Raw genomic sequence first — 26,090 nt, 5'->3', positions numbered from 1 at the left:
CGCCCACAGCGCCCCCAAAATTCAAAATCTCGGACGCCTCGCCCGTTGGCCGCAGCCCTCTTTAAACCCCGCGCCCCCCTCCCCTTCTCATCCAGATCCCCAATTCCCCATTCCGCAACCCCCCCACACCAAACCCTAGCGCGCACACAACCTCTGTGTGCCCGCCATGGCCGCCGCCACGAAGCCCCCGCTCAAGTCCAGCTCCTCCCACAACTCCGCCGCGGGGCCGGGCCCCGGCGCCGGGAAGACCATCGAGGAGACGTACCAGAAGAAGACGCAGCTGGAGCACATCCTGCTGCGCCCGGACACCTACGTCGGCTCCGTCGAGAAGCACAAGCAGAAGCTCTGGGTGTACGAGGGCGGCGCCATGGTGCACCGCGAGGTCGAGTACGTCCCCGGCCTCTACAAGATCTTCGACGAGATCCTCGTCAACGCCGCCGACAACAAGCAGCGCGACCCCTCCATGAACTCCCTCCAGGTCACCATCGACGTCCCGGGCTGCTGCATCTCCGTCTACAACAACGGCGACGGCGTCCCCGTCGAGATCCACCAGGAGGAGGGCATCTACGTGCCGGAACTCATCTTCGGCCACCTCCTCACCAGCAGCAACTACGACGACCACGAGCGGAAGACCACCGGCGGGAGGAACGGGTACGGCGCCAAACTCACCAACATCTTCTCCACCGAGTTCGTCATCGAGACCGCTGATGGCCGCAGGCAGAAGAAGTACAAGCAGGTGAGAGATAATAACCGTCTCCTCCTTGACCGCATTCAGTCCGATATTTTGTTTTGTGGTTTGTCACCCCCCGTTAGTAATAATCGAGTTACCTGTCAGTTCCGGTTATACACTTTACAGACTTGGGTGTTCTATTGACCTGCCATGTGGTTCTAGTTAGTGCTTTGGCTGTAACCGCTCAACCTCGGAATCTGGTGATTTTGGGGTATGTAATAGTAGATTCGTAGTTAAGCATTATCTGCGCTGTTGTAGTAGATTGATAGATAAGTAGAATCTGGTGAGATAGTCACCGTCTCCTTGTCTGTATCTCTGTCGGATATTTTTTGCTTTTGGGTTGGACATTGTTTGTGGGTTAGAGAAATGGAGATTTCTGTCAGTTCTGGATACACACATTACAGACTAGCATGTCCTGTTGATATGCCATGTGGTCCTAGTTAGTGCAGTGGCTGTGGCCGCTCAAAATCTGGGGGTTTTCGGGGTATTTAACATTAGATTGGTAGTTTAGCACTATCTGTGCTGTTTAATTTGGCAAATAGTGCTAAGAGTATACAAGGCCATGCTAGCCAGGTTACACATATTTTTGTAATCATTTCTATTCTGAATCTTGTTTGTTATGCTTATGCTAATAGTTTGTAGCACTGGTCAGTAAGGTTTACCTTGAAAATATAGATGGTTCATGCAGTATTAACTACTGTCTCTTGTTGGTTTCTTGAAGGTGGGGCACTGAAGTCTTGATATAGCATGACATTCCTCTTTGATTACTTGTGCAGGTTTTCTCCGGAAACATGGGCAACAAGTCTAAGCCTGAGATTACAAAGTGCAAGCAGTCTGAGAACTGGACCAGAGTTACCTTCAAGCCTGACCTTGAAAAGTTCAATATGAGTGAGCTTGAACAAGATGTCGTGGCACTCATGAAGAAGAGAGTAGTTGATATGGCGGGCACCCTTGGCAAAACCGTGAAGGTTGAGTTAGATGGCCAGAAGGTGCCAGTAAAAAGCTTCCCAGAATACGTGAAACTGTATATTGACTCTGCTAACAAAGAAGGACCTAACAAAGAAGGACCGGAGCTACAAAGGTTTGACATAGTTTTGATCAATTTGGGTTTATCCGTGAGAAGTTCCTACCCAACTATTTGCGCTAATCCAAATTTGTCTTCCTTTCAGTCTCCACCTAAAGGTAAATGATCGTTGGGAGGTGTGTGTGAGTCTAAGTGAAGGGCAATTTCAGCAGGTACGTGTGAGCTATGCTTCTGTGATGTTTGGTTCTTTTGATATGGTTTTAGTTATATTTCACACATTTTCTTTTGCTTACAGGTCAGCTTCGTGAATGGAATTGCAACCATAAGAGGTGGAACTCATGTTGAACATGTGGCAAGCCAAATTGCCAGCCATGTGATGGAAGCTGTGCACAAGAAAAACAAAAATGCTAATGTGAAGCTGCATACTGTGAAGGGCCATTTATGGGTCTTTGTTAACGCGCTCATTGACAACCCTGCCTTTGATTCGCAAACCAAGGAGACCTTGACAACTCGTCTGGGAAGCTTTGGGTCCAGGTGTGATCTCCCTTTGGATTTCCTTAAGAAAGGTACTTGATGAGTGAACTTTTTTATCCTGTACTGTCTGATGTGGCAGCACAAGCAAATGGTAACACTCACTTCTAACAATTGCAGTTGCTAGCTCTGGGATTGTGGATAATCTCCTTTCTTGGGCTGATTACAAGCTAAAGAAGGATCTAAAGAAGACTGATGGAACCAAGAGGTCAAATATTCTTGGCATTCCTAAGCTTGATGATGCAAATGACGCTGGTGGCAAGGACTCTGACAAGTGCACCTTGATACTTACTGAAGGAGATTCAGCAAAGGCTCTAGCTGTGAGTAATGCTAACCTATCATATGCCATAGTTTATACTTTTGCTGTCATACTGAAGGGTATGCATTTTTTTACCTCTGTAGATGGCTGGTATAGGTCAAGTTGGAAGGGATCATTATGGTGTGTTTCCTCTTAGGGGTAAATTACTAAACGTGAGGGAAGCAAACACTAAGCAGTTGACGGAGAATGCAGAGATCCAGAATATAAAGAAAATACTTGGTTTGCAGCATGAGAAGAATTATGATAGCACAAATGGCTTGAGATATGGCCATCTCATGATAATGACAGATCAGGTCTGTCTTGCAACATCTCCAGTTTTATCTCGAGTTGTCAAAATCAGGTTGTTTCTTGGCTTACTTTGAGCTGATGAATTCTTAGGACCATGATGGGTCCCACATTAAAGGGTTGTTGATCAACTTCATTCACAAGTTCTGGCCATCTCTCCTCAAAGTTCCATCCTTCTTGGTTGAGTTCGTCACTCCAATTATCAAGGTAGGGAACTCTTTTTGTCAGTCAATAGTTCTTAATACATTTTTTTGTATCATTCTTCAGTACTAAATTTGTTATATTCTGTCCAGCGGAAAAAATAATAGTTTCATTGTCTTCTACAGGCAACCAATAACAGGAACAAATCTGTCCTGTCATTTTACTCGATGCCAGACTATGAAGAATGGAAAGAGAAGCTAGGGGGAAATGCAAGTGCTTGGACTATAAAGTACTACAAGGTTTGCTTTTACCTCTTGCTCATTTTGTTCTTGCATTATGGTTTCTCCATGTGATGTTGTTTTTCTGTATGTTTATGTTGTTTTTCCTTATGTTTTAGTGGAGGGGACTATAAGTGAGAATTCTGGAGTTGTGCATCGTCTTAATTAAAACATTGTTTGTTTCAGGGGCTAGGGACCAGCACAGCTGCAGAAGGCCAGGAGTACTTTGAACATATTGCCAAGCACAAGAAGGATTTTGTCTGGGCGGATGACCAAGATGATATTGCAATTGATTTGGCATTCAGCAAGAAAAGGATTAGTGACCGGAAGAACTGGCTGAGCAACTTTCAGGTTAAACATTGCATCTTTTCTCAGTTTAGCATAGGTCTCTTGGTTTGTGTGTCAAAACTAACTCACATACCCAATTCTAGCCTGGAACTTGCCTTGACCAACGCGAGAAACGCATCAAGTACAGGGACTTTATCAATAAAGAGCTGATACTCTTCTCGATGGCAGACCTTGAACGGTCAATACCTTCAATGGTTGATGGTCTTAAACCAGGCCAGAGGAAGATTTTGTTTTGCTCGTTCAAGAAGAACTTGGTTAAAGAGGCTAAGGTGCGCCATCTGAAAAAGAGTTCTTAAACTTCTCTATCTGAGATCATCACAGCATATTCTTAAATTGTTACTTTTGTTGGCCACAGGTGGCACAGTTTATTGGTTATGTGTCAGAACACTCAGCGTACCACCATGGTGAGCAGAGTCTGGCAAGTACGATTCTAGGAATGGCTCAAGATTTTGTCGGCAGCAATAATATAAATCTCTTGGAACCCCTTGGCCAATTTGGCACCAGAAATCAGGTGGGATAACTCTCTAATAGCTGAGTACCATTTGACCCTGATCTTTGTAAAATGGTGTTCTTATGCTTATTTGTGTGTTTTCATTCCTTATAGGGAGGCAAAGATAGTGCTAGTGCAAGGTACATCTACACTAGATTATCACCTGTCACTCGCTTAATTTTCCCAAAGGATGATGATGTTCTTCTGGACTATTTGAATGAAGATGGACAGTCTATTGAACCGAGCTGGTATATCTCTTGGAACATTCATCCTTGTGATTTTGAATAGAGTTACAGATGTATCTAAACAATGGGACCATTTCTTCAGGTTTGTACCAATCATTCCCATGGTTTTGGTCAATGGAAGTGAAGGCATTGGCACTGGATGGAGCTCCTATGTCCCAAACTATAATCCAAGAGACATTATCGCTAATCTGAAACGATTGCTAAAAGATGAGCCTGTTGAGCCAATGGATCCTTGGTACAAGGGGTTCAAGGTCAGTAAAATGCGCTTACCAACATTGTTCTGTACAGTATGCACTTTTGGTTCTGTCTACTAACAAATGGTTGATGGTGCAAATTTTCTGTTCTTCACCTGACAGGGCTCTATTGAGAAAACTATAAAGGCAACTGGTGTAACATATACCATGACTGGTATTATAGATGCTCCGAATGACAGTATGCTGAAAATCACGGAGCTGCCAATCCGCCGTTGGACAGGAGACTACAAAGATTATCTTGAATCCATGTGTGCGGAGAGTGGCAAGGAGAAAGACAAGGAAAAAGGTAAGGACAAGAATAAGGACAAAACCAAGAAGAAGGATAAGGACAAAGACAAGGAAAATAACAAGGAAAAGGAACCACCATTTCTCGAGGTAGTTAATCGCACAAACAATTCATTCTTGGGTATACATGTTTCCCTAATAACCAATGTTCTTTAATCGCAATCATTTTGCAGACTGTTAGGTCCTATTGTGATGATGTGAATGTGGATTTTGAGGTCACCTTGAGTGAGGAAAACATGAACATTGCTAAGCAAGAAGGCCTTGTGAAGAAATTCAAGCTCACGTCCACACTGGCAATAACAAACATGCACTTGTTTGGTCCGGATGGCAAAATTAGAAAGTACGAGACCCCAGAGGAAAGTAGGTATCCTGTATGCAACAATTTCCTTTTGACAAACTTTTTTCTGTCTCCATTGCTGTCACTGAAAATATGTCAACTTTTCAGTACTTGAAGAGTTCTTTACACTGAGGCTAGAATACTATGTTAAAAGAAAGGTACATGTGTTGACATTTTCCTGGATGCTTTTCTAGTATTTGAGAATACCCATTAACTTTTTTTTTTTTGCTGTGCAGGATGCTTTGTTCAAAAATATTACACTGGAAATGAGGAAGCTTGATGAAAAAGTACGGTTTATTCTTGCTGTTGTCAAGGGCGAGATTAAAGTCAATAACAGGAAGAGGGCTGAGCTTTTTAAGGAGCTGAAGCAGAAGGGTTATGCAAGTTTCCCAAAGAATAAGAAGAAGAATGAGCCAGTAGCTGCAGGGGCTACAGACGATGATGAAGGAAATGAAGAGAGCCCTGCTGATGCTGCAGATGCTAGTGACTATGACTACCTCCTCTCAATGTCAATTGGTACCTTGACTCTTGAGAAGGTACAGCAGCTCATTGCTCAGCAGGAGAATTTAAGTCTTGAAGTTGAGAGACTGAGGCTAACAGAACCAAAAGCACTTTGGTTTCAAGACCTTGACGCTCTTGAGAAGGAACTGGATGTAAGCTTTCTGGTCACTGATGTTTCCCTTGAAGTTTTCTGTTTCACATGATCACATCTAACTCAATTTTAATACAGAGACTCGACACAATCTTTCAAAAGGCCCTGGAGAAAAGAAGGGATGCACAGGAAAAGAACAGGAAGAAGAAGGAAGCAGAATCTAAAGCAGCACCCAAGAGACAGCCTAAGAAGGCTGCTGTCAAGTCTGAGAAGGTAGAGAGTACCACAATTGATGCATTTCTTATGGCAGGGAGTCTTAAGCATTGTTGTTTCCTGTTTACTGATGAAATAATTGAACTTTTCAAGGCTGGGAGTGATGACGAAGATTACGGAGCACCAATGCCGAAACCAGCAGCACAAAGGAAGAAACCAGCCAAGAAGGTGGGTTCCTTTAGCAAGCCTCCTCTCTCTCTCTCTCTCTCTCTCTCTCTCTCTCTCTCTCTCTCTCTCTCTCTCTCTAGTTTGTGTGCTGTGTTTACAAGTCAATTCAACTATTTCGTAGGCAAGTGCACCGGTGAAAGATGAAGAGGAGGACATGCTCGAATTGAAAGACCGTCTGGCGGCTTATACTCTTCATGACTCCTCTCCAGAACTTAGTGGTAATGCCCATGTTTCCTGTTTGTGACCGTAAAATATTTACCTCTTATTACAAAATTATTAACTGATGGCTTAACCACTTCTGTAGCAATGGATACTGAGACTACAGAAGGCCAGCAGAAAGGAAAGACAGGGAGGAACGCGCCAAGCAAAAGAGGCGCAGCAAAGAAGGCCATGGCATCCTTGATTGAGTTGTCTGATGAGGACATAGCAGTGCCCACCGATGAGAGTGAGGATGAAGAGTTTGCCATGACCACCGAAGCACCAGTTGAGAAGAAAGCCAGAGGAAGAAAGCCTGCAGCTGAGAAACCTGCTGCTGAGAAGCCAAAGACTACTGCAGCCAGGAAGAGGGCGCCAGCTCCGAGCAAGGGGATGAGGCAGAAGGTTCTGGAAGAGACATTCAAACCTGTAGACGACAGCAACTCCAGCGCTCCTTCACCTGAGAAGAAGGTGCGGAAGATCAGGGCCTCCCCCTTCAACAAGAAGAGCAGCTCGATTCTGCAGAGAGGGTCAACAAGCACAGAAGATGCTGACGCTCCTCCCTCCGGAAGCTCTGCTGAGCCAGTTGCACCGAGAAGGACAGTTCGGGAGAGGAAGACGACGTTAACCTACGTCGAGTCTGAGAGTGAAGACAAGGACTCTGATGATGAAGATGTGCTGGATGTGAGTGATGACTCTGAATACTCCGATGACGACTAGACCTTCTTAGTTGAGCTGCTTAAAAACTGCCTGGAGTGCAGTGTGACTGTCCGTTTAATTTCTGAAACATTTGGTTAGCTAATCTGATGCATTGGTGCTTGCTTAGGTGCATCTCTTGTGCGTCGTATGCTATGTTAGGTTGCCCAGACATCCAGTGTGCTAATCGATTCGAGACTTATGTTTGTCCTTGTGGAATCTGGTATTTTATTTTCTAGTTCTGAAATCCAGCATGATTACCTTGAAATCCATCTGGAATCTGGTACCTTATTTTCCAGTTCTGAAATCCAGCTAGCCTGATTACCTTGAAATCCATGTGGAATCTGGTATCACCTTTAACCTGTGCTGTCTTACTGCTGTTTTATAGCTGCTGGATGCTCTGTTTTGTCCGGCGGTGTCCCTGTTATGGGGTATTGTGCAGTGCTGATCATGCTGCTGGAATCGTTTCTCACCCCATAGTTTCTCATCTTTGTTTGTGCAAATGTTTTTGTATCTAAGGGTATAGGATGTTTGAGGAAAATCCAAGCAGGCTGCAGATCCATTCTTTTAAAATTTTACCTGTCATTGCACAGATGAGAGGTGACACAATCCATTGTGATGTTGCAAACTCTGCAGTACTTTCTGTTAATTGATCTGCTGGTATTCCTCTTTTAAACCATACAACCTTGATATTCCTCTTTTAAACCATACAACCTTGATATTGTGTTTTCTATGAAATGTTCTCCCACCATGGGTAATACAAAATGTGCCCTTTTCTGGTTGTTTGTACCATTTAAATCACTTTCTGGTTCTCATGACTTGGCATGATAATAGGATAAGTACTTGAGGACTCTAAATATTAACACCCATGGAACACTCATATCTAATCAGGACAGATGGCAAAGTGCTTCTTATAGTATGGTACATTAGGTCTTGCATTAAGGGAGAAGACTTGAAAATTACTGAAGCTTAGAAGTACTCTTGCTGTTAAGTTCGCTATGACAAGTTTATTTTTTTTGAGGTATATTAGACAATCTCTACTTGGAAAATTAAGATAAATAAAATTGGACATTGTTGGTGCTATTACTGGGTTCCATGCCTATTTGGAGTCCTGGCATGTGAGGATATTGGTTAGGTGATCTGCAATTGGCTATTATGTATTCTAATGTGTTTCAAGTTTTATTTTCCTATTGTGAGGATTCCTTCATTGCAGCGAAGTAGCTCAAAACCTGAGAATGCCCTTTCTCCTCTGAAATTGCTTGGTAAGGCATTATGCGAAGCAATGTTCGCCATATGTGGTGTGGAGTGTTGTCATCCAATTTTTTTTTGTCTTGCTGCAGTGTGCTTCACGTATTGGAACCAATCACAGATTCTCAAGTGCAGCCCAAATAGGCCAGTATCCCAAGAAGTCTTTTGCTGAATTGATCAATTTCAATATATTTGAGAACGAGATGCAACTCGGTGCTCCTTTTGCATGCACTGTTGTCCGTTAGTTGCTGGTATAAAAGCGGTATTTATTTTCCTAAACTCTTCAATCTGTCGTTATCCATGACTGAGTTGCGGGGGTTAGGCTAGACCAGCTGTGGCATGGTCTCTGGTGGATACCAACTGCTGCTGGCCGAAACACTAATTCTTGGTTTTTTAGATTGAACAGCTCACGTGTCCACTCATCATTTTTCTTATAAGCTAGAAAAGTGTCATTTTAATTGGTAGTTGTACTATATGCTGGATGATTTTTCTACCTTTTGGGAGATATGAGAAAGTTGTTCAACCTTCCGCGTTATCTTCATATATAATTATTACCCTTTGTCTATATTTCTCTCTGCATTCTGAGTAACTATCATGGATTTGATATCCAGGTATCTCATATTATTAACGAGTAGTCCAATGAGCATAATCCCTGATTTTTTGGTATGCATGTGCACACTTCCATCATTGAAATTTTGAATGTACATTTAAGGTATAATTAGCAGACTTCGCGAGGCGCTTAGTATTTTTCTACAGGGGCTTTCTTAGAAGCTATTAAGAAATTGGGATTCTATTACATTGCTTCAAGACTTTATTCACATGTAGTCCATCTATCTGTCGAGAATGTTGAACGGTCATCAGCCCATGAGTCCTAACTTGCGAAAGAGACAAGGTGATTTGCATTCCCATTAAAATAGCTTGCTTTGATGCTATGTTATTGAATTGTATGTCCATCGAGTTCTGACTGCGTCCTAGAGGGAGATTTTGGGATGTGAAGAAAATAATCAGATGTTTTTTTTGTTTCAATATTGTTCAGTTGAAATCACGTTTCATACTCTGGCCATTATATCAGGTCAAGGATCAAACTTATTTCCTCACATCTCTCTCTACCCCACCTTAGAATCCTTCCTTTTCCCATTGGGATGTATAAAAAAAGGTTAATAATTTTATTAGGTACAGATATTGATCGATCATGCATGTGGCTCAGAGGTGGCCTCGACTTGCATGAAACCAATGGACATATGCAAGTCCAGCCTATGCAGGTGAGTCATGCAAAGCTAATACAAGCTAGTGCCCTGGTGATGTAAGATTTAATTTGCTAGATTTAAGTCTTTCTTTGTTTGGTGATCTAATTTTGCTAGATGCAATATGGTCTTCTATAGGTGTTGCACTTTGCTGCTATTACTTTACACAATATTTGTTTCTTCTGTTCGAGCATTTGCATTTGTTCTTGTGCTCATGGTAGCAAAGATATTCAGGTGTAACATCTAACTGAAAATAGCTCAAAACTGACATATTGATGAAGTATTGGTAGTGGGCTGTAGGTTGGTATGCAGTATGCACTACTTCCAAAAAGTAGTGGGCATGCCCTCAATATATGATAGGGGTATAAGAAATGCTCCTATACCGAAGGACCAAACATGTGGGGAACATTAAAAAAATCATGGTCTGCAAAAAGAGAAGGAACATATAAGATCTTATTCCAAGTCTGGTATACCATGAAAGGTTGGGGGCTGGGGTATAGCCTTTTTGTCTTCACGGTGTAAAATATATTTGGCCATTTCTTAATGCAAAACTAGATCATTTTGCCAGTGCTATGCAAGCTGAATCTAATCCTGGAAATATATTTACTGAATGGGTATTTAAAATTTGAGGATGTGAAAGCATGTGCTGGCACCACTTTGTATTAACACAGATTTGAGCCCCTTGCTCTTTGGGCCCCCTTGCTCTTCCAGGTGTAATCCATCGCGCCCTGCAGTTACGCTTTCCACGCCGTCCCTTCCCGTGAGAATATGCGAGGATTGATTTCTGCCAATTACCAATGCGGCATTACGCGCTCAACATTCATAAAGCTTCATGTTAGTGTATCATCCTTAACCTGCAGGTTATAATTTATTGTTTTCTCGCTTTTCCAGGCGGGTCTCCATATGATTTTAACGTTTTTTATCCATCCTGCAAAGTAGTAGCCTTTTTGCCGATCTACTCTCAGCTTTGTTGTCGATCTGCTCTTTCAGGTGCTACAGGATCGGCCACACTCTTCTGCGGGTGTCGTCAAAGGTTTGAAGGTCAGCTGATCTCTTCTTCTTGGTTGCTTGTCCTTCTGGTAGTACCTGGATCCCAGTGATCGCTGATACGATCGATTGGGCAGAACCTGATCTCAAATCCTTTATCCAGACATAAGGTTTCATTGCAAGGTCGGTGCCAATTTCCAGCAACTCCAGCAGGGAAACAGTAGGTACATCCAGTAACATGTCCAGGTCTGGGATGTATTATTAGCTATATACCCAAAGTGCCAAAACCCAGATATGCAGAGCTAGCTGCTGGTTCACTATATGTACTTTTTTTGCTAGAATTGTTCACAAGCGCTGAAATATAATACCATGATAAAGACTGATCTAGAAAGCTCGATTACCAAGTTCTATAAAAATAGCTTACATGCCAACCAAGTCTTCAGTATGAAGATTTTTTATATCTCACCGTGTCTCTTTTTTCTTTCAGTTTTAACATCAGAAAGAGCATGAAACCATTATTTCTGTAAACATAACAATGTGCTCTCTCGATTACAGAATCTGCAGAGTAGTCCTTTGCAGACTGTCAACGAGTAAGAGAAACATCGATTCATTATATTCAACAGATAGTTTAGCGCAGTTCCATCATGTGTAAAGTGGTTCAAGACCAAGTCATCTAGCCCGTCGCACGAGCTTCAAGAGGTGCTGTTCTTAATCCTTGGCTAAGAGTTCCAATCAAAGCTATCAAACTTCAACCTACACAGAGTAGTGCTAAGGTAATCATGTGCTTATATTTGACTCTGACCAGATAAAAAGTGTGAAATCTGAGACGCACCTAGGTTAGTTAAGAGCTTGAATTCCAAGACTTCCTATGTCTGGTTACCATCATAAAGTATTTTCCTAAGGTAAACGTGGTTCAATACATTAGTTGCTTCATGTTTGGTCATCAAATTTTCTTTGTAGGCTTGTGTACTTGGTTGTTCACCGTTGTCTTTTTAGTGCTTTCTGAGTGTGTACAAGCTAGTGCCCTGGTAATGTAAGATTTAATTTGCTAGATTTAAGTCTTTCTTTGTTTGGTTGTTCACCGTCGATGCCTTGGACGTTTGTATATATTGTGCACTATTGCATTGTCTGTACTGTTCATTACATTTTCAGTTCGTTCATATTGTCAATTGTTGTACACGGTGTGTTTGTTGACTGTTGAGGGTTTTTACAATATTCTTATTGAAATGAAACCTGAAAAACGCATGCTTGGACGCCCTCCAAAATCTTGTACCCTTCTGCACTGTGTCGTGGTCTCGTGCACCATCTCTCACAGTTATGGTAGGCTCCCTGAACATGCTCAAATTGTGAGATATAGGGTGAAAAAAACGTTTTCTAATCCCTGAACAGTGTATTTCTAGTCACACTCACACATTGCAGGGCGGAGAGTTGAGCGACTTCGATTTTGGCTCGGACAACAACGCCTTTGCCCGCTGGCATTAGATTTAGATTTTTTCGTTCAGTAGTTTTTATTTTGCAAACTTTATGCAATACTGGAACGAAATCTGACGCCTTTCGTTCAATTTCATTTTTTCGCCAATTCAAAGTTATTGGGGGCCGTTTCAGGGTTGCCAGTGTGTGCAACCTCTCCCCGAATTGGAGAGCATGTGTCGGCGCCGTCAATACACCAATACTGGTGGCGCACCTGCCGGCGCCTATTTAGGGCGCGGCTGTGGATATGCTCGTAGTAAGCTAAACAAATCATGTTTAGGGATTCTTTCCTCTTATTTTTTACTTCCTATATTTCTATAGGAATCCCGTAGGCCATTGTCCTCGCGGTTTGCACCTCCAACCAATTCTTCTCCGGCTGCGGCGGTGGTGGTGGGAGGATCGACACCCTATGGCGACCAAGGTACAGGCACCCGCGCGGCGGAGAATGTGCCTCCTCCTTCACGGTTGTCTCCTTCAGGTGGAGGAGCGTCGACGCCGAGGATGATGATGTTGCTGCGTCGCGGATGACGACCCCGCCTCGTAGTCTCGGCGGCGGGTAGGGCGCTGATTATTGTCGACCGCTGGAGCCGGAGCGGGACGATCCCCAAATGCTACGGGAACGACGGACATGGTGGTTGGAAAGCACACTCGGCTAGAAGGCTCACCGACACGTCGCAGGCGTTAGCTGTACATGGCGAGCGTGGCACCGCGATCGTCGACCAGAGTCAGGATCGACGAACCTGGCGTCTCCGCCTCACGCTACAAGCATTCGGTCTCGAAGAAGCACCGCTGCCTCGTCGAGCGTGAGGCTGTGTGGCTTGTCTTCGCCGATGCCAATGCCACCGTCGCCGACCTGGTGGTTGTGCGCTATGCAGGTGAAGAGTTGCTAGGAGTTGTCGTCGGCTAGGTTTTTTCAAAGGAGGAAGGCGGTAGATGGGTAGAGACAGGATGGACGGGTCGGTTTATAGTGGTTGGAGGTGCTGCTCATTGATGAGTAAGTAGCTCTGTTATCGCCTGCTCATTGATGAGTAAGTAGCTCTGTTATCGCCTGACTGGCGATGTCCCAAGGCATCGCCGCCTTCGGAATCCGGGCTTCCATGTCTATTATGTGTTGCAAGACGCCAGCTCGCCCGTTTCACACCTTCCACATAAGGACTGTCACACGGTTGCTGTCGATTTTATTTGGCTCGAAAACATGCCAGCTATTTTTTAGAAGCATCCAGTGTGAACCCAAAATCGTAGCCAGCGCCCAAATCGCTAATTGGAATTCTATTGTGAGTTGTGACCACCAAGATGCCTGGACAAGGAGGCCTAGTGTGCTAATTATTCAAGTATAAATGTGTCATCTACTTCAATTTATGTTGATCATGCTCCTAACTTTAACACTAAACTTATAAATGTGATTATCAGGACTACAAGTAGAAAATTTAATCAAGAAAACTGCGAAGAGGAGAATTTCTTAATCAAACCTCACAACATCTACGAATATTAAACAAATATTATACAAATACGCAAGAAACATGAATAAAGGGTATATAAAGTTATACTCCGTCCATAAATAGATGTCTTATATGAGTGTGGATTTTGTACACCCACACATGGGTGTGGATGTATTCTGTACCGTTCGATGATTTCTTGAGATTCGCGCTTATCCTGGTCAAGTGGACATTTCATTTTCCACTTAATTTATCTATCATCCCTTTCTCTCCTTTATTCCTGGCTTTCCTCCGGGCGACCCGCTCCAATGTCGAGAACTCGAGACCCGTAGAGAACATTCGAGAACTAGAGATGCTATCGCTGCCGCTGTCCGAAACAGAGTGAAGCTACGGGGCTCCATTTTTCTCTCTCTCCACAATTTCCTCTTGCTCTCGCCGCCGGCAAGATTCGAGCTTTTTTCTCTCCCGCACGCCCCCTTGCCGGCTGTCCGCGGCCGTCAGATCTGCACCGGCCATTACGGCTGCCCCGCCATGCCGCCGTGCCTCCGGCCTTCTCCACCGCGACATCAATACCGGCGCCATCGCTTCTCACCGGTGGCGAGATGTCGTTCCATGGCCTCTGGATGAACAAGATTCTGAACCCGTGCACTAGCCACGACTTGATGCCCACATTGGCGCTGACGCTGTCCTTTGAGACGGTGCGGGCGGTGGTAGTTGTTCCGTTGTCGGGGGACAGGTTCTTGCCGTCCCAGAGCCGGCTACGCGGGATCCGGAAGCTGGCCGACTTGGCGGAGATGCGATCGATCACGCGCGAGTGTTAGCTTAAACCCTGTCATCCCACTAGCTAGTTTTCTTACTTCTGTCAGTTTCGTCAGTCTTGGTAGCTAGTATCCGGAATATTTGCGTGATAGACGCTGACTGGACTTAGTCGTAGCTTGCTGAGCCCGTCGCTCGGATCGTGGGATGGCACGATCAAGTCGTGGGGCACGTTGCTCGGCCTCGTACTGTAATCGCTGAATAAAAGGATGCAAAAACAGAAAAGCTGTAGACGTTGAACACAGCACCAAAAAACCTCTCGTGTCTCTTTCTCTCTCTGTGATCTTGAGCCAGCTCGTAGAGTTGAGATTTTGGGAAACAATTGGCATCAGAGCGGTTACGATCCTGTGATCATGTCGGGGAAATCGCCGCACGAGTCCCGCACTCCTCCGCCCGCGCAGCGACGGCGATCGCTCAGTCGCGGCAGGAGCACGGCACGGCGTGGCGGTGGTGAGGTGGTTGTGCAGCAGATAGTGCGCGAGTCCGGCGGTGGCTCCGGCGCAAATCTGCAATTCCCGATGCTGCAGCGCGGAGGGTACACCACCTGGGCGATGGTCATGGAGGTCAACCTCCAGGCTGCATCGCTCTGGGAGGCCATTGAGGAGGACCACGTCGCGCGCGTCGACGACATGAAGACGTTGGCGGCGCTGCTCCGATCGACGCCGGAAGACATGCACTGCATGCTCATCGGCAAGGGATCGGCCAAGGCGGCGTGGGAGGCGATCCGCGTCCAGTACCAGGGCCCTGATCGTGTGCGCGACGGTCGGGTGCGTCGTCTCCGAACGGAGTTCGAGACCGTGGCCTTCAAGAACGGCGAAAAGATCAAGATTTCGCCCTCCGCATCTCCAACCTGGCCGCTGCGCTGCGATCACTGGGAGATACCATCGGTGAGGAGAAAATTGTCCGAAAGTTTCTCTCTGTTGTCCCGAGGCAATTTCTGCAGATCGCCTTCTCCATGGAGACCCTCCTCGACCCTGCAACGATGACTGTTGAGGAGGTGACTGGCCACCTACGCGCCATCGAGGAGCGCCTGGATGGTGACCAGGGCAGCAGCGCTGCCGGGGGAGCCCAACTCCTTCTCACCGAGGAGCAGTGGGAGGCGAAGAAGAGGCAGTCACGCGGTGGCGGCCATGGACAAGGGAAGAAGGGAGATCCCCGAAAGGGATCTACGCCTCCTAAACCAAACCAGGGCGCGCACGCGGACGGCAAGGAAGTCGACCGGGAGCACTGTCGCTATTGTGGCAAAAAAGGCCACTGGGCGCGCGAGTGCCGCAAGAAGCAACGCGACGAGGCGGCGGCGGCCGCTAATCTCGTCCAAGCTGAGCAAGAGGAAGATGGCCCCGCCATGATGATGGCAATCGTCGAGGAGGTACTCGAGCACGCCGAGGAGGGCGCCATCACGGCGCTCACAGCTGCCAAACCCCTGGAAATCACCACGTGCACCGGCGGGCAGGTCTTCCTCAACGAGGAAAGGGCCATCGTCACCCCGAGCCACGTCGACGATCACGGCACCGAGACGTGGTTCCTCGACACCGGGGCCACCAATCACATGACAGGATCGTCCGAGGCTTTCGCTGACCTCGATCGATCCATCACCGGCAAGGTCAGGTTCGCGGATGGCTCGGTGGTGGGCATCCGTGGGCGCGGGACGGTCGTCTTCGCCGTCGAAGGAGGTGATCACCGCGCCTTCACCGAGGTCTTCTACATACCAGCGCTCAAGAGCAGCGTGGTGAGCCTCGGCCAGCTCGACGAGAGCTGGTTCGACATTCACATCCGCCGAGGGACACTCACCGTGCGTGATCACCGCGACCAACTGATGATGAAGGTACAGAGGTCCCAAAACCGCTTATACAAACTTCAGTTTTCACCTGTTCGCCCTGTCTGTCTCGCAATGGGGCTTGTGTCCGAGGCCTGGCGCTGGCATGCGCGGCTAGGACACCTGCACTTTGATGGCATGCAGAGAATGGCGAGAGGTGGGCTGGTGCGCGGTCTGCCGCACATCGAGCACGCCGAGGAGCTCTGCGACGCCTGTCTCGCCGGGAAGCAGCGGCGGCTGCCCTTTCCCCAGAAGGCAAAGTACCGGGCGTCAAAACCCCTCGAGCTGGTCCATGGAGATCTCTGTGGCCCAATCACGCCGCAGACTCCGGGAGGGCGGCGGTATGTCCTGCTGCTCATCGACGACCGTAGCCGGTACATGTGGGTGGAGCTCCTCCGCTCCAAGGACGAGGCCGCGGCTGCCATCGTCAAAGTCCAAGCAGCTGCGGAGAACGAGTGCGGGCACAAGCTTCGTGTGCTACGCACCGACCGGGGCGGCGAGTTCACCTCGGCGACTTTCTACGAGCACTGCGCGGAGACCGGCGTGCAACGTCACCTCACCGCTCCCTACACACCTCAACAGAACGGTGTCGTGGAGAGGCGGAACCAGACGGTGCTGGGGATGGCGAGGAGCATGCTCAAGGCCAAGCAGGTTCCGAACCTGTTCTGGGGAGAGGCAGTGCTCACTGCGGCATTCATTCTCAACCGAAGCTTCACAAGGAGTGTCGATGGCATGACGCCATTTGAGGCATGGCACGGGCGGAAACCCGACGTGCGTTTCCTCCGCGTGTTCGGGTGCATCGGCCATGTCAAGATCACGCGCCCTCACCTGCAGAAGCTGGACGACAGGAGTGCCCCCATGGTGTTCGTGGGATACGCGGAGGGCTCCAAGGCGTACAAGATGTACGATCCCACCACAAAACGCGTGCATGTCTCGCGAGACGTAGTCTTTGACGAAGACGCGCGGTGGAGCTGGGAGAAGCCAGGAGAAGCTCCGTCTAGCAGCTCCTTCACCGTGGAGTACCCTGCATACATCACGCGAGCCGTGGCGGCCCGGCAAGCAGCGCCCCGCCCCAGCACTCCTGCGACTCCTACCTCGGCCACTCCGGTGACGACGCCGCCATCTCCGATAGGAAGGGGAGGAGGCTCCTGCGGCAAGAGTCTCTCTCCAGCACCTGTCCAGTTCGCGACGCCACCGACACCACGATCGGACGGCCTTGATGCGGATGACAGTCCCTCGGTTCCGCACCGCTACCGACACGTGCGCGACCTGCTTGGCGCGCCGAGCGAGCTGCCACCGCAGGCGGAGCGCCCTCAGTTGGAAGAGGACTCTGACGACGAAGCCGTGAACTTGATGGCAGGAGAAGAACCCACCTCGTTCACTGAAGCTGAACGCGAGGACTGCTGGCGCCGTGCGATGCTGGATGAACTCCAGTCCATTGACGCCAACGACACCTGGACACTCACCTCACTTCCAGCTGGGCACCGCGCCATTGGATTGAAGTGGATCTACAAGGTGAAGAAGGACGAGCGAGGCCACACTGTCAAGCACAAGGCTCGACTCGTTGCCAAGGGCTACGTCCAGCGAGCAGGGGTGGATTTCGATGAAGTATTCGCACCTGTGGCAAGGATGGAGTCAGTACGGCTGATCATCGCGTTGGCTGCACAACGCGGCTGGGGAGTGCACCATATGGATGTGAAATCCGCGTTCCTGAACGGTGAACTGGAGGAGACCGTCTATGTCTCGCAGCCGCCAGGTTTTGTTGCAGATGGACATGAGCACAAGGTATACAAGCTGCACAAAGCGTTGTACAGCCTGCGCCAAGCACCGAGGGCGTGGAACTCCAAGTTGGATGCAAGCTTGGAGTCACTCGGGTTCAACCGCAGTGCATCTGAGCATGGCGTGTACTCTCGAGGATCTGGAGATACACTCCTCCTCGTCGGGGTCTATGTGGATGACCTCGTGATCACTGGAGCAGTTGAGCAGGAGGTACTGTACTTCAAGGAGGAAATGAAGCAGCTCTTCAGTACGAGTGACCTTGGCCTCCTTCGCTATTACCTAGGACTCGAGGTGAAGCAGGAACGGGGGAGCACGACCATCTGTCAAGCTGTTTACGCTTCCAAACTGCTCGAGAAGGCAGGGATGGAGGGGTGCAACTCCACGCAAGCACCAATGGAAGCTCGGTGCAAACTGTCGAAGGAAAGCAAGGAGAAGCCAGTGGATGCAACATTCTATCGAAGCATAATCGGCAGCCTCCGATACCTCACACACACGCGTCCTGACATCACATACGCAGTGGGGTACTTGAGCAGGTTCATGGAGTCACCGGCGAGCGACCACTTTGCAGCAGTGAAGCAACTGCTGAGGTACATCGCCGGTACACTGAATTTTGGGTGCAGATATCACTATGGAGATAGTGCCACACTCGTTGGATTCAGTGACTCTGACCATGCTGGTGACGTGGACTCGAGGAAGAGCACATCAGGAGTCTTGTTCTTTCTTGGAGAGAGTCCGATCAGCTGGCAATCGAAGAAACAGTCAGTGGTCGCCAAGTCCTCATGCGAGGCGGAATATATAGCAGCGGCGACCGCGGCCTGCCAGGGCATTTGGCTTGCCCGTCTTCTCGGCGAGTTGCTGAACAAGAGAACAGCGCCGTTCGTCCTCTACATCGACAACAAGTCCACCATATCGCTGTGCAAGAATCCAGTTCTCCATGATCAAAGCAAGCACATCGATCTCAAGTATCACTTCATCCGTGATCGAGTGGAGAAGGGAGAGGTTGCTGTCGAGTTCATGAGGACTGGACTGAAGATCAGAGAGCTGACATCTTGACAAAGTCACTTGGTCGAGTTTGCTTTCAGGAGCTTCGAGACAAAGTGGGGATCGTCGATGTCAAGCTTGGTCGACAGGGTTGAGGGGGAGATTGTTAGCTTAAACCCTGTCATCCCACTAGCTAGTTTTCTTACTTCTGTCAGTTTCGTCAGTCTTGGTAGCTAGTATCCGGAATATTTGCGTGATAGACGCTGACTGGACTTAGTCGTAGCTTGCTGAGCGCGTCGCTCGGATCGTGGGATGGCACGATCAAGTCGTGGGGCACGTTGCTCGGCCTCGTACTGTAATCGCTGAATAAAAGGATGCAAAAACAGAAAAGCTGTAGACGTTGAACACAGCACCAAAAAACCTCTCGTGTCTCTTTCTCTCTCTGTGATCTTGAGCCAGCTCGTAGAGTTGAGATTTTGGGAAACAGCGAGGCCATGTGTGCGTCCGACGCCGCCTCTTCGGAGCGGCGGATGCCGGCGAGCTTGCGCAGTTGCGCTCAAGGGTGTCGATGCGGTGCCATGTGGCCTCCATGGATGCTCTGATTTGCGTGGACTGGCACATCACGGCGCTACGCTGGAGGATGTCACCGAGCGCCATGCTAGCAGTGTCCCCGGCCGTGGCGTGTTTGCTGAACGCGCCGGAGACGGACCTCTTGAGCAGCGCAGGCGACAGTGGCAGCGGCGCGGCGGATACGGGAGCGGATGCGTGGTGATGGTGGATGAGGAGCATGGCAGTGGACCAGCGACGCCGTGGGAGCGGTGAGCGCCTGGAACGCGAGATGGAGGTGGCCGCATAGCATGCCGGTGAGACGCGCGCCGAGGCCGACTTGCCGGTGCCTGCCGGAGATTGCCGCGACTGGGACGCGAGGTGGACGTGTTCTTGAGTTGTTGCATCTGCGCGGAGGAAACGATAGTGAGGCCATCGGTGACATGACGTCGAGGACAACGGCCCGGCCACCACAGCTCCGCATTGGCCGCCTCGTTTGAGCTAACTTTACAGCTGTGGCGAAAGTGAGAAACACCAGCAGCCCAGCACATAGCAGCAAGAACTCATGTGGGTGGCGGCGGTTCGCGACGGAGTACAAGACAGGGGCAAGGGATGCAAGGCCGTCCTCTGTCTCTCTCAAAAGTTCTTCATATTTTCCCCATTTTTTCTTGTTGCGCGAATGGTGAATTGTTCATGTTTCATGGAGTGATTTACTTGTTGATGTTCTTATCTGAAAATGATGGGCGTTCCCGGTTGCATTAATCGGGATTCAGATCGGTTCTTCGTGTTCAGCTCTATTCGTCTCTTGTGCTCCATATCAATTACTTATCTATTCCAGATTCTTGTTGTTTTGCTCTCTCTTTTTTTTACATTGCAATGCATAAGAGAAGCATTTAGCATGTCAGTAGATATTCGAAACATTTAGAACATCTTTTTTTTTGTTTTCTGTCAGATAAATTGGTGATGAACCAAAGAGCCAAAATGTGTAATGATGAAACAAAATTCAGTCTTTTCATGTTGAGAGAGAAAGTGTGTGTGTGGTCTGGCCTGCCTTTGTTTTGGTTGAATTGTCCTCCAAGAACTGTACCGATGGATTCAATTACAAGTGTGCAACCAAGAACCTAAATAAAATCCAGGAAATCCCCAACTAGTTGAGCACAAATGCGTGCCATCGTTACCAATCCAGTCACCCTCGTGAGAGCGTCACTAGCCCACTACAGACTCGTCACCTTCATTCTGATGGCCGACGCAGCAGACAGTCAAAAAAAGTTCAGGGAATCAGAGGTCAGAGCTACCGCCGACACGTGGCGAGGAGCTTCTCATTCTTGCCGAAGTAGTAGGCGTGGAGGAGCGAGCACGCCGATTGCGCCGGAACCCTAAAGGCGCCCTTGCCTAGCACCTCCGCCGACGCGCGCAGCAGGCCAGGTCAATGCACATAAACTTTTTGGGCGACGGCCTCGAGCAGGGCCATAGCGAGGCGCCATCAGAAATCGATTCGAGCCACCGTTATTTGGGCAGCAGGCGGCGGTTGGAGGAGCCCGATTAATACCAGTGATGAGAGCAGCCGCCGGCAGCGAGACGCCGGATGCTCCGCCGGAGCGGTAGCCAGATGCGTCGCAACTGTGGAGAGAAGACTGCGATATGGTGCTGCTAGGGGAGGAAGGAATGGACGAGGGTGCGTGACAGGAGAGAGAAGAACCAAGGTAAGCGACCAGTGTCGTCCCGGGAATCATGGCTTTTTCACTATTTTGCTGGAACCCACACCCTGGGTAAAATTGGAGAAATGGCTCAAAAGAATTTCTCTCACCTGCAAACTGTTCCGAATCTCAAAGAATCCTACGGCTGGAACAACTCCCCCACCCATGCTTGGGTGTACAAATGTATTTCTTGTCTTATATTTGTCTAAATTTGAATGATACACTAAATAGTGTCTATATACATCCAGAATTTAATAAATCTAAGACATCTATTTATGGATAGAGGTAGTATTATAAACACATGCCATAAAGCAAAAGGAAAATATAACTACTTCAAGTTGCAAGTTAATTCATATAACAGCATGTGTCCCATAGAACTTTCACGACAGTAATAGCTACACATAGGATGGCAGCCCAGATCAAGAGAGCACAATCTGTAAACAGCCTTTTGACTATACATAGGATGGCAGCCCAGATCAAGAGGGCACAACTGTAAACAGCCTTTTCGCCGTATGAATACATGAACATACACTGTCAAACCTACACCTCAAATGAACCGAGGTCACAGCCAGGTCCCGAGCTTAGGTTCATTGCTCAGACTAATGTGCAGTAGTGACTTAGGCTTGCCACATAAATGTAAAAATTAGACCATTGGTCACAGTGAACAGTATAGTAGTGTCAATTCAATACAGTCCAGATTAGAACATTTAACATGCAAATATTGTTTAGAGGAAGAACAGTAAACTATTCGGATAAGAGCATGGTGCAATTTTAGTTCTGAACACTTAGTTAAGAATGATTGTGATAAAACAATACAATGGCTGTCAACTGCACTAAAAGATTAGGGCAGTAAAGAAAGTGCCGATTCTAACAATATATCAGAATAACTCAAAACATCACCATAACAAAACTCAACATGTGATTCTAGCTGCAATAATAACATTGATCCGCAAGGTACTGATTCAAGCATAAAAAAATAGTTTGACAATGGAACCACTAAAGCATGACAAAAGTTTCTTCTTGAGCAAAAGTAGAACAAATGAACATATCCATCCAGTCCCTCAATTGCGTCAGGAAGCATCTAGATAGAAAAATCTACTTCAGCAGCCTCACAAAGCAACCTCACCAACGCCAAGCCTGCAAGATTAAACATAAAGGTGTTAAAATGGATCAGTATGCTGTTGAACAACAAAATGTAGGCAAATCATAACCAAGAATACCATTTTATCAGCTAAAACTAACATGATCTAAGCATGTTCATACCGAGATTCTAGAATACAAACTACCAATCTTTCTAATTAAATTCGTAGATAGTTCCTTTTACACAGCTTTAGCAGTGATCAATACATAATCTCAACATATCATTCAAGACAACACATTATGCTACTATCAGACACTTTTCACAATAGAATAGAGCACTACAGCATCATTTGGAACCAGCAACGAAACACATAATTGCTTGGTAAGCGGAAAATTGCTATTACCTTCTTAAGCGGAGGGAATCTCCACCTCGCCGTCGTCGATCTCGGTCTGCAGCTCCTTGGGGTCCTTGCTGTCGACGGTGCAGCCGACGCTGACGCAGGTGCCGAGGATCTCCTTCACGGTACCCGTCATCTCCTTGGCCATGGAGCGAGGCGCCATAATCTTGGCAATCTCAATGACGTCATCAAGGCTGATGTTGCCATTGTGCTTGATGTTCTTCACCTTCTTGCGGTCCCTCTCTGGCTCCTTGAGCGCCTTGATGACGAGGGCTGCCGCCGAGGGGACGACGGACACCTTGGCCTGACGGTTCTGGACGGTGAGCTTGACGGTGACGCGGAGGCCCTTCCAGTCCTTGGCCGTCTCCTTGGCGATGTCTTCTCCGATCTTCTTCGGAGAGAGACCGAGCGGGCCGATCTTGGGGGCCAGGGACGACGCCGCGCCGACCTCGCCGCCGGTAACGCGGACGTACACCTCCACAACCTGGGATGGGTCGAGCTTGGGAGGCATGGCTGCGAGCTCGGGTTGGCAAAGGTTTGGCTGTGGGTGTGGCGGCGGCTTGGGTTGGAGAGGCTAGGGTTTCAGGCGCGGGCTTGCGTTGAGATTATATACTGTCTGAGGTGGAGAAGGTTAGGGTTTGGTCATTCATTCGCTGGTGTATATATGGGCCGGGCAGTGCAATCAGAGTGAGGCCCATATATAGATTGTTTCTCTTCTTCTAGAAACCTGCTGGCCCTTTGGAATGGACGGGCCAAAGTTACCAAGCACCCACCTTGACAGCAATCACTTAAAACAGTTTTTCTGCTCGATGTCGATGTGGTGGAGAAGGAATTCGGGGACCTGATTGCTTTTGGAAAACGCTTCAGATCCGGCGACCGATCGCTCGCTAGCGATCGGTCGTCGTCCCTCGCTCCGCGCGGTCCTTTATGGGCCTGGTTTCGGTCCAAACTGGAGTGTTGTTGTTTTTTTAAGAAATATACAGTATTGTTTCCAGATTTGTAACAATTAGATAAAAAAATTGTTGTAACTCACACGACATATTTTGTAAGATTTTTCTAAGTGATATGTTACGAAAATGTGTGTTTCTTGATACGTTGTAAACGGATGACTTTTTTATTGTAATTATTTGTGATTTTTGGTGTAATTGTTTTAGTCATGGACACTTTTTTCATAGAGATGTTGTATATGTTCGTTAGTTTTGTAACAAATGCATATAAAAGTTATAGAGAAAGCATGTCAGAAATGTTGTAATGTTCACCTGGACGTTTGCTATAAATTATTTTGTTGTAATCGCTAATAATTTTTGGTAAAAATAGCTGGTGATTTTTGTTGTAATTTGATATATATATAAAATGTGTTATTTTCAATCAAATTTTCACAGCCACGAACACATGTTTTTTTGTTGTTATAGCTTTTGATTTTTTATTGTAATTGTTGTCAATTTTTGTTGTAAACCAACCTATAGCAAAATAATTGTTGTTTAACCATTTTTATAATACTATTTTGTTTATATTTTTGTAATTTTTTTGTTGTAATAGTACATATTTTTTGTAAGCGAAGTGAGATATTTTGTTGTAATACTTAGTATAAGGACCGCGGGTTAAGTTTCAGAAAAACAGGGGGCAAAATGCAAATCTCGCACCGCGGTAAATTTCGGATGTCGGATCTTGATCGTACGGCGCGGAGAACGACCGATTTTCAGCCGTCCCATCCGGCGACCGACGCGTAGCGTCCGCCATTGCTTTTTAGTAGGAGCGTGCTGATAATCCTTCCGAGGCTAGAAGCTCTCCAGCCTCCGGCTTCTGTCACACACACGTGTCTATTTTTAGCTAAAATTTAGATTTTGCTTCATAGGAGCAAAAGGTGATATCACCTCAGTTTATGTTGATGATCTCAACATCATTGGTAACGCGGTAGATATATCTGTAGCACGCAATCATTTAATAATAGAGTTTGAGATGAAGGATTTGGAAAAACCAAATTTTGCTTAGGTTTACAACTTGGGCATCTTTCCTCAGCAGTACTCATTTATCAGCCCGCATATATTCATAAAGTTTTGGAAAAAATCAATATGAATAAATCATATCCTTCCAAAACACCCATGGTCGTTAGATCCCTTGATATGGAAAAGGGTCATTTTAGACCTAGGGATGATAACGAAGATGTATTGGGACCTGAGTTTCCATACCTTAGTGCGATAGGAGCACTAATTTACCTTGCTAATTGTACTCGGCCAGATATTGCCTTCACAGTAAATTTACTGGCTAGATACAGTGCAGCTCCAATAAAACGTCATTGGGCTGGAGTGAAGAATATCTTCAGGTATTTACAAGGTACCAAAGATCTTGGTTTATTCTATAAGAAGTGTCAAGATATGACTTTGACTGGCTATACTGATGCCGGCTATCTTTCTAATCCCCATAATGCTAGATCACAAATTGGATTTGTATTTTTATTCGGTGAAACTTCTATCTCATGGAAGTCAACTAAACAGACTTTAGTAAAAATTTCTACTAACCACTCTGAAATAATTGCATTATATGAAGCTTCACATGAGTGTGTATGGCTTCACATAGTGATTAATCACATCCATACCTCATGCGGTATTTTTTTAAAACGGAGGCAAAAGCTTTGCCTCATTCATTTATTAAGCAGAAGTTGCCCAGTTTTTAGGAGAAAACCGGGAAAAACCAACAACAATAGTGAAGGAGATATGCCCTAGAGGCAATAATAAAGTGGTTATTATTTATATCTTTATGTTTATGATAAATGTTTATATATCATGCTAGAATTGTATTAACCGAAACATTAGTACATGTGTGATATGTAGACAAACAAGAAATCCCTAGTATGCCTCTTAAACTAGCTTGTTGATTAATGGATGATTAGTTTCATAATCATGAACATTGGATGTTATTAATAACAAGGTTATGTCATTGTGTGAATGATATAATGGACACACCCAATTAAGCGTAGCATAAGATCTCGTCATTAAGTTATTTGCTATAAGCTTTCGATACATAGTTACCTAGTCCTTATGACCATGAGATCATGTAAATCACTTATACCGGAAAGGTACTTTGATTACACCAAACACCACTGCGTAAATGGGTGGCTATAAAGGTGGGATTAAGTATCCGGAAAGTATGAGTTGAGGCATATGGATCAACAGTGGGATTTGTCCATCCCGATGACGGATAGATATACTCTGGGCCCTCTCGGTGGAATGTCGTCTAATGTCTTGCAAGCATATGAATGAGTTCATAAGAGACCACATACCACGGTACGAGTAAAGAGTACTTGTCAGGAGACGAGGTTGAACAAGGTATAGAGTGATACCGAAGATCAAACCTCGGACAAGTAAAATATCGCGAGACAAAGGGAATTGGTAATATATGTG

General features: G+C 46.8%; 2 protein-coding genes across 2 annotated transcripts; one reads left to right on the top strand and one right to left on the bottom strand.

Moving 5' to 3' along the window:
• The first annotated feature begins 94 nt into the window (after positions 1–94).
• On the top strand, positions 95–7,397 carry LOC127306554 (DNA topoisomerase 2). Its single transcript, XM_051337211.2, has 21 exons — positions 95–736; positions 1,507–1,811; positions 1,900–1,966; positions 2,050–2,320; positions 2,406–2,605; positions 2,688–2,897; positions 2,983–3,096; positions 3,216–3,329; positions 3,495–3,659; positions 3,740–3,925; positions 4,012–4,167; positions 4,261–4,394; positions 4,474–4,642; positions 4,748–5,020; positions 5,104–5,290; positions 5,376–5,425; positions 5,504–5,920; positions 5,998–6,132; positions 6,226–6,300; positions 6,422–6,518; positions 6,605–7,397. The coding sequence occupies exons 1-21, from the start codon at positions 167–169 to the stop codon at positions 7,213–7,215; spliced, it is 4,506 nt and encodes a 1,501-aa protein (XP_051193171.1). The 5' UTR covers positions 95–166; the 3' UTR covers positions 7,216–7,397.
• A 14,716-nt stretch (positions 7,398–22,113) lies between these two features.
• LOC127306555 (large ribosomal subunit protein uL11x) lies at positions 22,114–23,283 on the bottom strand. The gene is made up of 2 exons (XM_051337212.2): positions 22,696–23,283; positions 22,114–22,348 (listed from the first exon to the last, which is right to left on the bottom strand). The coding sequence occupies exon 1, from the start codon at positions 23,198–23,200 to the stop codon at positions 22,700–22,702; it is 501 nt and encodes a 166-aa protein (XP_051193172.1). The 5' UTR covers positions 23,201–23,283; the 3' UTR covers positions 22,114–22,348; positions 22,696–22,699.
• Positions 23,284–26,090: the final 2,807 nt, after the last annotated feature.

This window comes from Lolium perenne, chromosome 6, assembly GCF_019359855.2.
Source record: "Lolium perenne isolate Kyuss_39 chromosome 6, Kyuss_2.0, whole genome shotgun sequence".
Taxonomy (NCBI): domain Eukaryota; kingdom Viridiplantae; phylum Streptophyta; class Magnoliopsida; order Poales; family Poaceae; genus Lolium; species Lolium perenne.
Note: the sequence above shows the minus strand (reverse complement) of the source record. Positions and strands in the feature narration are given on the sequence as shown.